The following is a 12309-nucleotide window of genomic DNA, read 5'->3' on the forward strand; positions in this document are numbered from 1 at the left end:
AATAGAAAATATGAACAGACCAATCACAAGCACTGAAATTGAAACTGTGATTAAAAATCTTCCAACAAACAGAAGCCCAGGACCAGATGGCTTTACAGGCGAATTCCATCAAACATTTAGAGAAGAGCTAACACCTATCCTTCTCAAACTCTTCCAAAATATAGCAGAGTTAGGAATACTCCCAAACTCATTCTATGAGGCCACCATCACCCTGATACCAAAACCAGACAAAGATGTCACAAAGAAAGAAAACTACTGGCCAATATCACTGATGAATATAGATGCAAAAATCCTCAACAAAATCCTAGCAAACAGAATCCAACAGCCCATTAAAAGGATCATACACCATGGTCAAATGGGGTTTAACCCAGGAATGCAAGGATTCTTCAATATACGCAAATCAATCAATGTGATACACCATATTAACAAATTGAAAGAGAAAAACCATATGATCATCTCTACAGATGCAGAGAAAGCTTTTGACAAAATTCAACACCGATTTATGATAAAAACCCTCCAGAAAGTAGGCATAGGGGGAACTTTCCTCAACATAATAAAGACCATATATGACAAAACCACACCCAACATCGTCCTCAGTGGTGAAAAAGAGAAACCATTTCCACTATGATCAGGCACAAGACAAGGTTGCCCACTCTCACCACTATTATTCATCATAGTTTTGGAAGTTTTAGCCACAGCAATCAGAGAAGAAAAATAAATAAAAGGAATCCAAATTGGAAAAGAAGAAGTAAAGCTGTCACTGTTTGCAGATGACATGATACTATACATAGAGAATCCTAAAGATGCTACCTGAAAACTACTAGAGCTAATCAATGAATCTGGTAAAATAGCAGGATACAAAATTAATGCGCAGAAATCTCTTGCATTCCTATACACTAATGATGAAAAATCTGAAAATGAAATTAAGAAAACACTCCCATTTACCATTGCAACCAAAAGAATGAAATATCTATGAATAAATCTACCTAAGGAGACAAAAGACCTGTATGCAGAAAATTATAAGACACTGATGAAAGAAATTAAAGATGATACAAATAGATGGAAAGATATACCGTGTTCTTGGATTGGAAGAATCAACATTGTGAAAATGACTCTACTACCCAAAGCAATCTACAGATTCCATGCAATCCCTATCAAACTACCAATGGCATTTTTCACAGAACTAGAATAAAACATTGCACAATTTTTATGGAAACACAAAAGACCCTGAATAGCCAAAGCAATCTTGAGAAAGAAAAATGGAGGTGGAGGAATCAGGCTCCCTGACTTCAGACTATACTACAAAGCTACAGTAATCAAGACAGTATGGTACTTGCACAGAAACAGAAATATAGGTCAATGGAACAGGATAGAAAGCCCAAAGATAAACCCACACACATATGGTCACCTTATCTTTGATAAAGGAGGCACCCTCTTCAATAAGACAGCCTGGAAAAAAGACAGCCTCTTCAATAAGTGGTGCTGGGAAAACTGGACAGCTACATGTAAAAGAATGAAATTATAATACTCCCTAACACCATAAACTAAAATAAACTCAAAATGGATTAAAGACCTAAATGTAAGGCCAGACACTATAAAACTCTGAGAGGAAAACATAGGCAGAACATGATGACATAAATCACAGCAAGATCCTTTTTGACCCACCTCCTAGAGAAATGGAAATAAAAACAAAAATAAACAAATGGGACCTAATGAAACTTTAAAGCTTTTGCAGAGCAAAGGAAACTATAAACAAGACGAAAAGACAACCCTCAGAATGGGAGAAAATATTTGCAAACAAAGCAACTGACAAAGGATTAATCTCCAAAATTTACAAGCATCTAAATATTAAAAAAACAAAAAAACCAATCCAAAAATGGGCAGAAGACCTAAATAGACATTTCTCCAAAGAAGATATACAGGTTGCCAAGAAACACATGAAAGGACGCTCAACATCACTAATCATTAGAGAAATGCAAATCAAAACTATAATGAGGTATCACCTCACACCAGTCAGAATGGCCATACTCAAACAAAAATCTAGAAACAATAAATGCTGGAGAGGTTGTGGAGAAATGGGAATCCTCTTGCCCTGTTGGTGGGAATGTAAATTGATACAGCCACTATGGAGAACAGTATGGAGTTTCCTTAAAAAACTAAAAATAGAACTACCATATGACCCAGCAATCCCATTACTGGGCATATACCCTGAGAAAACCATAATTCAAAAAGAGTCATGTACGACAGTGTTCATTGCAGCAGTATTTACAGTAGCCAGGATATGGTAGCAACCTAAGTGTCCGTTGACAGATGAATGGATGAAGAAGATGTGGCACATATATACAATGGAATATTACTCAGCCATAAAAAGAATCAAAACTGAGTTATTTGCAGTGAGGTGGATGGACCTAGGGACTGTCATACAGAGTGAAGTAACTCAGAAAGAGAAAAACAAAGACCATATGCTAACACATATAAGGTGTCTAAAAAAAAAAAAAAAGGTTGTGAAGCACCTAAGGGCAGGACAGGAATAAAGACGCAGACGTAGGGAATGGACTTGAGGACACAGGGTGGGGGAAGAGTAAGCTGGGACGAAGTGAGAGAGTGGCATGGACATATATACACTACCAAATGTAAAACAGATAGCTAGTGGGAAGCAGCCACATAGCACAGGGAGATCAGTTCGGTGCTTTGTGTCCACCTAGAGGGGTGGGAGGGAGACGCAAGAGGGAGGAGAAATGGGGATAAATGTATATTTATAGCTGATTCATTTTGTTATACAGCAGAAACTAACACACCACTGTAAAGCAATTATACTCCAAAAAAGATGTTTTAAATCTTCCACCCTGAGACCAGTATGGTGTTCATACAGCCTCAGCCTCGGTCATGCAAACCACTGCCTCACAACAAGGGAAGAGATGAATAAGGTGGGCAAGATCTCATCCTCGACACCACATGATTATAAGCTGTTCCATGAATATAAATCATCCAACACAAATAGTCATCCATTCATTCTCTCAGCAAATGCTTACTGAGTACCTACTCTGGGCTTCACTTTCTAAGGATGGGGGTCACCAGGAAGAAGATGGTCCTCCCAGCATTAACACCTATTTGACAATTTCTACACATTGGATTCCTGATGGTCTTGGTTGAGAAGCACCCCTGCTCTGTTGGTTTCATGGGATGACAGAGAAAGAGTGTTCCAACAGGTAAAGCCTTGGCTTGATGGAAACTGTTTTTCCATCTGAGGAATTTTACTGAACCACCCTGCAGTTTGTATTTCCTGTTTTTGTTCTCTTCAGATGCCAGAAAGCAGGCACTTCATAACTGTTAAAGATCAAGAGTTTTCTTTTTCGTGCAACGCTCAGGCATATAGGAGTCTGTAGGATAAAAGAACACCTTAGCAGCTTGAGGGTATTAAATAGACCAGCAGAGTAATGAACGCTACCTGGACGCTTAGGAGCAAGACACACTGATTTGGTTACTTTTTAATAATTCAAGTTACCCTCACTGCTCATGCTGGGGGGACTGAGCTTAATGAGGCTAATGAATAACTGCCCTGAAATGAACTACAATTCCCATAAACTTCTTGCACCTGCATTTCTGCAAACAAATCCTACATCTGCCTCCAAAAATCTCTATGGGGGGAGGGGGGTTGTCCGTGTAAAATGTGTGTGTGTATGTGTGTGTGTGTATAAATGCACACACATGTGCATGAGTCACCTCATCCCAGGCTTGTTCTTTTTAGTCTCACCTTGCCCAAAGTATCATCCACTTTTTCTTCTACATTTTATTAAAGATTCTAAATTATTAGCAAATGATGTTTTCTCTAAACATGACCTATTAAAGTGTTCTCATATCATATATTCAAAACCTTACTGCTTCAATATCCTAAGAAGTAGAATTTCAGTAAACTTTTTTTTTACTAGACACAAAAAATTGATAAAACTGGGAAGATTTTGGATATACGCATTTGATTAGAAATCCAAAGATTCAAGATTTATTTTAAGTTGAGGAGGTATAACTGTGCAATTAATTAATACCTTTTAATGGGCTAAATGAGTTTGTACTTCTTTAATAATCAGAAAAAGACAAAAGAAAAATTCAAAAATATGAAATGGAAATTGAGAGACATGTTATGTATTTATCTTACTCCTGACCACTTCTTAAGAAAAAGAACAAATATGCTCAAGAAAAATTTTATAGAAAATTATCTTGGACTAAAAAGGAACACCAAGTGACGTGGCATGAGACCCAGCAATGCCCTATTCCAAGAATTTGGTGGTCATATTCTAAGAACTTTCTTGTCTCCATGATGTAGCAGTATGCAATAATACTAGCATTGTCATCTGAGCGGAATTGGGGTACCCATGTATCTGGAATGGGCTATTCATATCCTTGAGGCTACAAATCTTAGGTGAGTGTATCTCCAGAACCCAAGGCCTTTTTCCTTCATAGGAGCTTCCTAGAACCTAAACCCATCTGGATTGGAAGTAAATCCTCTGGGAGGGCTGTGAGTCATATCGGCAGCACTGGGATGACCCAAGAGAAACTCAGATTCACACTCTTCCTGTCTATACCCACATGGGCATCTATGCCAGGAAATTAGAGAAACTCTGTGCTTATTTAGTCCCCAACTCTTACAGTGCTGGGATGTGGCAATACAGATACATTGGAAGTAGTAGATAACTACAACCTGAAAATGGACTCTGTAAGGGTGCCTGATTTCCTGATTATTTCATCAATTTAAATTAGCTCCTCAGCAAAGGAAACCATAAACAAAATGAAAAGACAACCTACAGACTGGGAGAAAATATTTGCAAATGATGCAACCGACAAGGGGTTAATTTTCAAAATATACTAACATCTCATACAGCTCAATATAAAAAAAAAAACAATCAAAAAATGGGCAGAAGATCTAAATAGACATTTCTCCAAATAAGGCATACAGATGGCCAACAGGCACATGAAAAGATGCTCAATATCACTAATCAGTAGAGAAATGCAAATCAAAATTAAAATGACGTACCACCTCACACCAGTCAGAATGGCCATCATTAAAACGTCTACAAATAACAAATGCCGGGGAGGGTGTGCAGAAAAGGGAAGCCTTCCTACACTGTTGGTGGGAATGTAAGTTGGTGCGGCCACTATGGAAAACAGTATGGAGGTTACTCAGAAAACTAAAAATAGATCTACCATATGATTCAGCAATTCCACTCCTGAGCATATATCCAGAGAAAATTCTAATTTGAAAAGATACAAGCACCCCTTTGTTCATAGCAGCACTATTTACGATAGCCAAGTCATGGAAACAACCTAAATGTCCATCAACAGATGCATGGAGAAAGAAGATATGGTGTATATATATATATATATATATATATATATACACACACACACACACACACACACACATACAGTGGAATATTACTCAGCCATAAAAAAGAATGAAATAATGCCATTTGCAGCTACATGCATGGACCTAGAGATGATCATACTAAGTGAAGTAAGTCAGAAAGACAAATACCATATGATATCACTTATTTGTGGAACCTAAAACATGACACAAATGAACTTACATACGAAACAGACTCACATAGAGAACAGACTTGTAGTTGCCAAGGGGGAGGGGTGTGGGGGAGTGATGGATGGGGAGTTTGGGACTAGCAGATGCAAACTATTATATATAGAATGTATAAACAACAATGTCCTATTGCATAGCTCAGGGAACTATATTCAATATCCTATAATAAACCCTAATGGAAAAGAAAAAAATTAGCTCCTAACGAGATCTTCATTTGATGTCTGACAAATTATTCTAATGTTGCTCTAAAAGAACAAGACTAATCTTTTTTAAGAGGCAGGATTCTGCTATCAATTATTTTAATATAAAACTATAAATATTATAATATTAGAACAAACAGTAGTCTCTAAAACCAACTCTTATCTATAAAAAACTTACTGTAAAATAAAGAGCATATCTTGAGTCAGTCCAACCTCTTACGCTGGAAAAGTCGACAGTTCAGAAAAATAATTCAGGTTGAGCCCTACCTCATACTACTGCCAAAATAAATTTTTGTAAAATATTAGAAGCATGTGTAAATTATCACCTAATCGTTCTCTAGAATAGGAATTAATTTCCAAGCATAAAAATAATAAGAAAAACATCACAAAGGAAAAGATAGTTTTGACCACACAGGATTTTAAAGCCTCTGCATATCCCTCCTCAAAAAAAATAAAATAAAACATAAATTGAAAAAAATTGCAATCAACAGTCAGTACTTTACAGTGAGCTTTGCAAATTAATAAGAACCACAGTATTTCAATATAAAAATGAGCACGGCACACAGACATTTACATTGTCTAACAGATACAAGAAAATAACTTCCTACCTCATAGGAATTTAAAAAATCAAATTGAAAGAACACTGAGAAACCACTTTTCACTTTTTAAGTCAGCAAAACAGCTAACATGATTAATAACACACGTTGATGAAGTTAGTAAGCCAGGCACTCTCCAGCACTGCTAGCCAGGGTGCAAATAGGCACAGCCTTTGCGGAAAGTAATTTGGCATTTTGGCAATTTAAGAGCCTTTTAAAAAGTTCATAGTTCATATCCTTTGACACAATAATTTTACATCTAAGAATCTATTCTTAACAAAATAATGAGATGAACTTTAAGATTTTGCTACATGCGTGAATCCAACAAGTATTTTCTGAGAGCCTGTTCTGTGCTGGGCCCTGTGTTGGCAGTCATGGTGAATAAGACAAACAGGGCTACTGACCATCTGTTACTTTAAAAATGATGTTTACTGTGATATTTCTAGTATGCCAACCCTAAAAACAATCTAAGTAACACAATAAGGGAATGAGTAAATAAATTACGGTATGTTCATAAAACAATATTATAAGGGCATTAAAAATAACTTTTGGAAATATGTGTAGTGACATGGGAAAATGCTTATGTTAAAATGTTAAAAGCCAAAAAATCATTATGCAAGACCAAATATATAATATTACTACAATTATGTAAAAATATATATATACTCAATGTAACATAGGTTACATAAGTGATCTCTGTATTTTTCTAAAAGTCATAAAACCTGGGCTCTAGTCTCAGCTTCACTGCTTATTACATGACTATGGGAAAGTCAGTTGAATGTCACAAGCCTCAATTTTCTAATTTGTAAAATGGAGCCGTAATTCAGGCCTTGCCGCCCTCCCAGAACACAAATCAGATAATGCATGAACTGGTGTTCTGTAAGTTGAAAAGTTCTAAACAAATAACTGCATACTGGATTTTCTTAGTAGAGAAGAATGATTAGATCTGAAAGACTGAACCCCTTTCTCCTACTTTGCTATGTCTCCTCTCTACTTCAAATTCCTATTCAGGGCTTCCCTGGTGGCGCAGTGGTTGAGAGTCCGCCTGCCGATGCAGGGGACGCGGGTTCGTGCCCCGGTCTGAGAAGATCCCACATGCCGCGGAGCGGCTGGGCCCATGCCATGGCCGCTGAGCCTGCACGTCCGGAGCCTGTGCTCCGCAATGGGAGAGGCCACAACAGTGAGAGGCCCGCGTACCGCAAAAAAAAAAAAAAAAATTCAATACAATGTTCATTTAGGGGAAGTTTTTCTTGACTTGTCCCATTCTCTCTCGATCACTTACTTTGCATCTTTGCCACATTTATATGTACTACATTAATTCACACTTGTTGGCCAAGTATATCTCACATAGTGACTTTTCTTTTTCTAATCTGGAATCATTTATGAACTGAGTTTTTAGGAAATTCTAAAACTTCCATTTCTTCATGCCTATCCTAATCTTTTGCCCAAAGGAAATAGGGACATAACAACTGATTTGCCCTAAAATCAACAGATCTCTTCAGGAAAACATTCTGTAATGTCTCTGATGGGTGACAACTGGATCTAAAATATTATTCCCATCACTATTATATTTTAAGTGTAAACCTTTCTCTGAGGTGAAGACCACCCACCTGATGCCTTGTGAGGCACTGTTCCCAGCAGAGGGACATTGACGGTTGGGTCTGCCATGATGCCTTTATCCAGGGAGCGCAAGGACAGGAATTCATAGAAGTATTCTGCCTACAACAAAAGGCATTGACAATCAGCACCATGGAAACCACAGAGAGTGGGAAGGCACTTCTCAATTCATCATCCCTCTGATGGAAGACTGACATTTTTCACTACAGGAATTCTGGAGCATACGGCACTTAAAATATTGTGTAGGCATAACTCTCTCTTCTGGGTTTTAGAACTCTAGAATTAGACTCTGCTTGGAGAGAAGTGATTCTTTAAAAATATTAATAACACATGTCCACGATATTCACAAGGTAGCCTTTTAGCTTAAAAGGATTGAGAAAACTTCTCTTAAGGAAACAGGTGATGTCAAAACAATCTTCAACTAGCCCTTAGAAAATCCACCTGAGCTTCTTGGGTTATTCTTTAATTCTTTTCAAATCTGACATGAGTCTTTGACCAGAATTTGGAAAGATGTAATAAGTAAGTGATAATGAAAGCAGCAACCTATTGGCAAAAGAAGACATGAAATTCCAAAATTTAATTATCTTGGTGTGAATGTTCATTTTTCAGTATCATTCCCTTTGGAAGGTTTATATTTAACATCTCAATTTAATTATGGAGAGAAAAGTCTAAAAATGTGAAAACCACCTCTTCAATATGACAACAAGCCGTAAAGCTTTATATTGTAAACATTTTCATTTTCCCACTGAGTCTAGTTGAGAAATGATTCTTGCTACTTGAATGGCCATGAAATACTGAAAGTAGTGATGTATAATCTCACTCAAGCTTTGATGCTTAACTGATTCTCAGCTGGATTATTAAAACGGTTTGTGATGGAAACAATGTGTTCTTGCTTAAGAATAAAGAACAATCAATAAATAGCACAGATTCTGAAATGAAAGATAGGCAGATTGAGAGGTTCTGCAGTTATCTGTAGGATATCCAGAATTTGGATGGGTTAATTAAGTTGATTACATAAACATGGGATAGGAAGAGGTTTAAAAAAGAATACAGCCTATCTTATATGTAGTATAAAAATTTATATGCAGTATAAAATTTATTTTCCAATGTGGAAGATATAAGAGATATATGGTAGACATTGACACAACTTTCTGCCTTAAGTCACAATATCAATGTATTAGGCATTAAGGGCTTTACCATGAGGGTGATCATGCAAAAGGGTAATCTCAGCAGCTATAGGGACACTGTCCATGCCTGGAGTGAGTTGAAAAGCACTTGCAGCTTTCACTAGGTCAGAAGGGGCACCTTCACTGACCAAGTTCCCACTGCAACCGCTTCTTTGAATTGTGGCAGTGGTTCCAGAAGACCACTGTGAAAGGTTCCCTGGGTGGGTAAAAAGAGTTGTGTGAATTAATTTTACTAAATTCATTCACTTAGGAGGGCCCTGAGGATAAAGGGTCATAAGACAGTTAACTGCTACCCTGTCTAAGGGAAGGATTGCAAGAATTCTGATGAAAAGAGTGTCATCAGGAAAGGTCATTCAATTGGAATGAATTCCTTTGAAAAAGAAAACATTATTTATGTCCCTTCAGGAAAACCAACGACTATTAAAAGTGGGCTGCTACTTAGACGGCGTTTCGTGAATCTAGGTGTTTTAAATGACTTCTACCGGCTGTGCTTCCCTCTATACTTTACTAGATAATATTTGTCATTCCCCTTTTTGTTCTAAAGCATATCATGGTAGGTATTATGAAGGGATTTAGCACTGTATGCCCTTGTAATTAATAACTTTTGGTTACTTATATTACCAAGTACAGTAATATCAGCTAGCAACAATAACACAACAACCACTTGTGAAATTCCACATGCCAAAATATTCGAAATATTTGTATTTATAGTACATTTAACAATGGAAAAGAGCTGAGTGGACAGAGTGCAAATATGTTGAAAATAAAACATTTCAGTAGCTATATTGCTTCAAATAACACATAATGTTATCATTTGCTGCTCCATAATTATACCTTTCACGTTATAAATTAAATCTGTTTATATGGATGATGTATTTTAAAAATGCATTTATAAAAACTAATATAATTTCAGTAAGTTTTTAAAATCATTTTTTGCATTAATAAGAAAAAGGATGGAAGACTAGACACCAAGATTAAAACAATGACTGTGTAGGATTTTTTTTTTTTAATTGGAGTGTAATTGCTTTACGATGTTGTGTTAGTTTCTGTTGTACAACAATGTGAATCAGCTATATCCCACCCCTCTAGGTCATAACAGAGCACTGAGCTGAGCTCCCTGTGCTATGTGGCTGCTTCCCACTAGCTGTCTATTTTACACATGGTAGTGTATATATGTCAATGCTACTCTCTCACTTCGTCCCACCCTGCATCCACAAATCCCTTCTCTACATCTGCGTCTCTTTTCCAAATTTTCCACATGTGGTTCCATGACTTTTATAGTGAAATAAATACACTTATTTAACAACAGACATTAATCATATACCCTGCTTTCAGTTCTGTGTGGCTGATGAGAATCATTGGCTCTATTTGTATAAATCTCTGATCAGAGTTGAAATATTCTTCTTGGGCTTCTATTTAGTGGGGCCACGCTCACGTAACAATGTATTTAATCTCCTGCAGTCTCCCTGAAAGTGTGCTTCCAGAAAACAACACTCGGTATTTAAGCAGATTCTGAATGTCTCTTTCAAAAGCTTTTGATGATGTTCACAGAAAGTGGGACTGAAAGAATTTCACTCAGTCCAGAAATATAACTTCATAGAACCTTTGGGTCTCCTGTTGTTGCTTTTGAGTGTGGTCACGTAAAGTAGGTTGGGAAGCACGAATGCGCTATATTCAGTTCCAGAGAGTTTATAATTGGCATTGGCATGGCCTCGCCACAGGATGCAGCTAGGTTTAATAAACTTCTCTGGCAAGCCAATACTCTGATCTTATCAATCACGGATTTTACACTACAGGTTTTAGGATGTCCGTTTGATTTCTTTGAGAATCAGTAAACATCATGGCTTTTCTACTACAGTTCTATCACAAGGAACTGGTCAAAACAGTTTCTTCTTCAGATCTTATCAGCAAAAGGCAGCTGCCAGAGAAAACCTTTTTACTTATTTGGCTTTCTTTTTAGAGATGATGATGCTGTAATCTCTAAAGTATATGATTTTCTTCATACCTGGTATATATTTTTCAAAAGGACTTTGTCCATGTTCATGTCCACTGCCTTCTTACAAACTCCAACTTGAAAACCACTTAGAAATTGACCCACCCTTTGTCTGATCTCAACACTGACTTCTTTCAGTTTCACTTTGTCATTATAAAGCAATCTATCAAAATCACCAATACCACATAAATATTTTTACAAATAAATTATCATCACCATGAGGTAGAGATGAAATATATTCCTCATTTAGCTTAAGGGCTTAAATAGTTCCCTCAAAATCATAGAAAATGGCTGATGGAAGAGGTGATAGATTTATTAATGTCATATTATAACTCCTAGACAGGACTTTCTGTTTTTACTTTATTTATAATCAACATTCTTAGTCCCAAAACTCTCTCCTGGAAGAACTTATTTGGGGGCAAATAAAACCTAAATTCTATGCCAAAGAGAACAGAGAGCTAGCTTTAAAGTTTGGGAACAAGTTTCACAAATTGCACATTTATTATTGAGATAAAAGTAACTCAGAGCATGAACTGCAATAGGGAGGTGGCATGTTGGAGAGCATAAAACCTCTATTAGGAAAAAGTACATTCTGTTACATTAAATGACACTAGTGGAAACTCAGGTAGGGGTAACTAGGATGCTTATTTGGGAAACACATGAAAGGATTGCCTTGTATTCAAACAAAGAATGGGTCTATTCAGAAGAATAATTCACTTCTAAATTAAGTTGCTGAGAAATCTTGCTGGCCTGGTTTGCCATGCAGTAAATTTTCTTTTCATAGAGAGGTATAAAAGACACCCAAATATTATCAAGAAAGGAGGGCTGGAAGCCATTTAACTTGCTTCCAAGCAACTTGGCTGAATATTAGAGTTGTTCCTTCCAGAAGAGATGAAGACATCATTTAAACAGCAAAATGGGATAACTCATAAGGCCTTTGCTCTGGCACTCATTTTTGGGTAGACATGGAGAAAGGAAGCAGAGAATTGCATTAACCATTGGAAGGAATGGAGAGAATCCAGTATTTCTTTTCCACCTTTGAAGTTCTGAGTTTATGGTATACACTTAATCTAATAAGCACAATAATTGCAGGAACCTCTGAGTTAAGAATCAAAGGTTCTTCATAAAA

General features: G+C 36.8%; 1 protein-coding gene across 1 annotated transcript in view; it reads right to left on the reverse strand.

Annotated features, from left to right (window-relative positions):
• WIF1 (WNT inhibitory factor 1) overlaps window positions 1-12309 on the reverse strand; it is a gene marked incomplete at its 5' end in the record, with an annotated part of 86395 nt that overhangs the window by 28444 nt on the left and 45642 nt on the right. The window contains one exon of the mRNA XM_082666837.1: window positions 7994-8102. Within this exon, the coding sequence (XP_082522963.1) occupies window positions 7994-8102 (109 nt within the window). The remainder of the gene's footprint in view (window positions 1-7993; window positions 8103-12309) is intronic.

Source organism: Grampus griseus (genome assembly GCF_964374135.1).
Source record: "Grampus griseus genome assembly, chromosome: 11".
NCBI classification, from domain to species: Eukaryota; Metazoa; Chordata; class Mammalia; order Artiodactyla; family Delphinidae; genus Grampus; species Grampus griseus.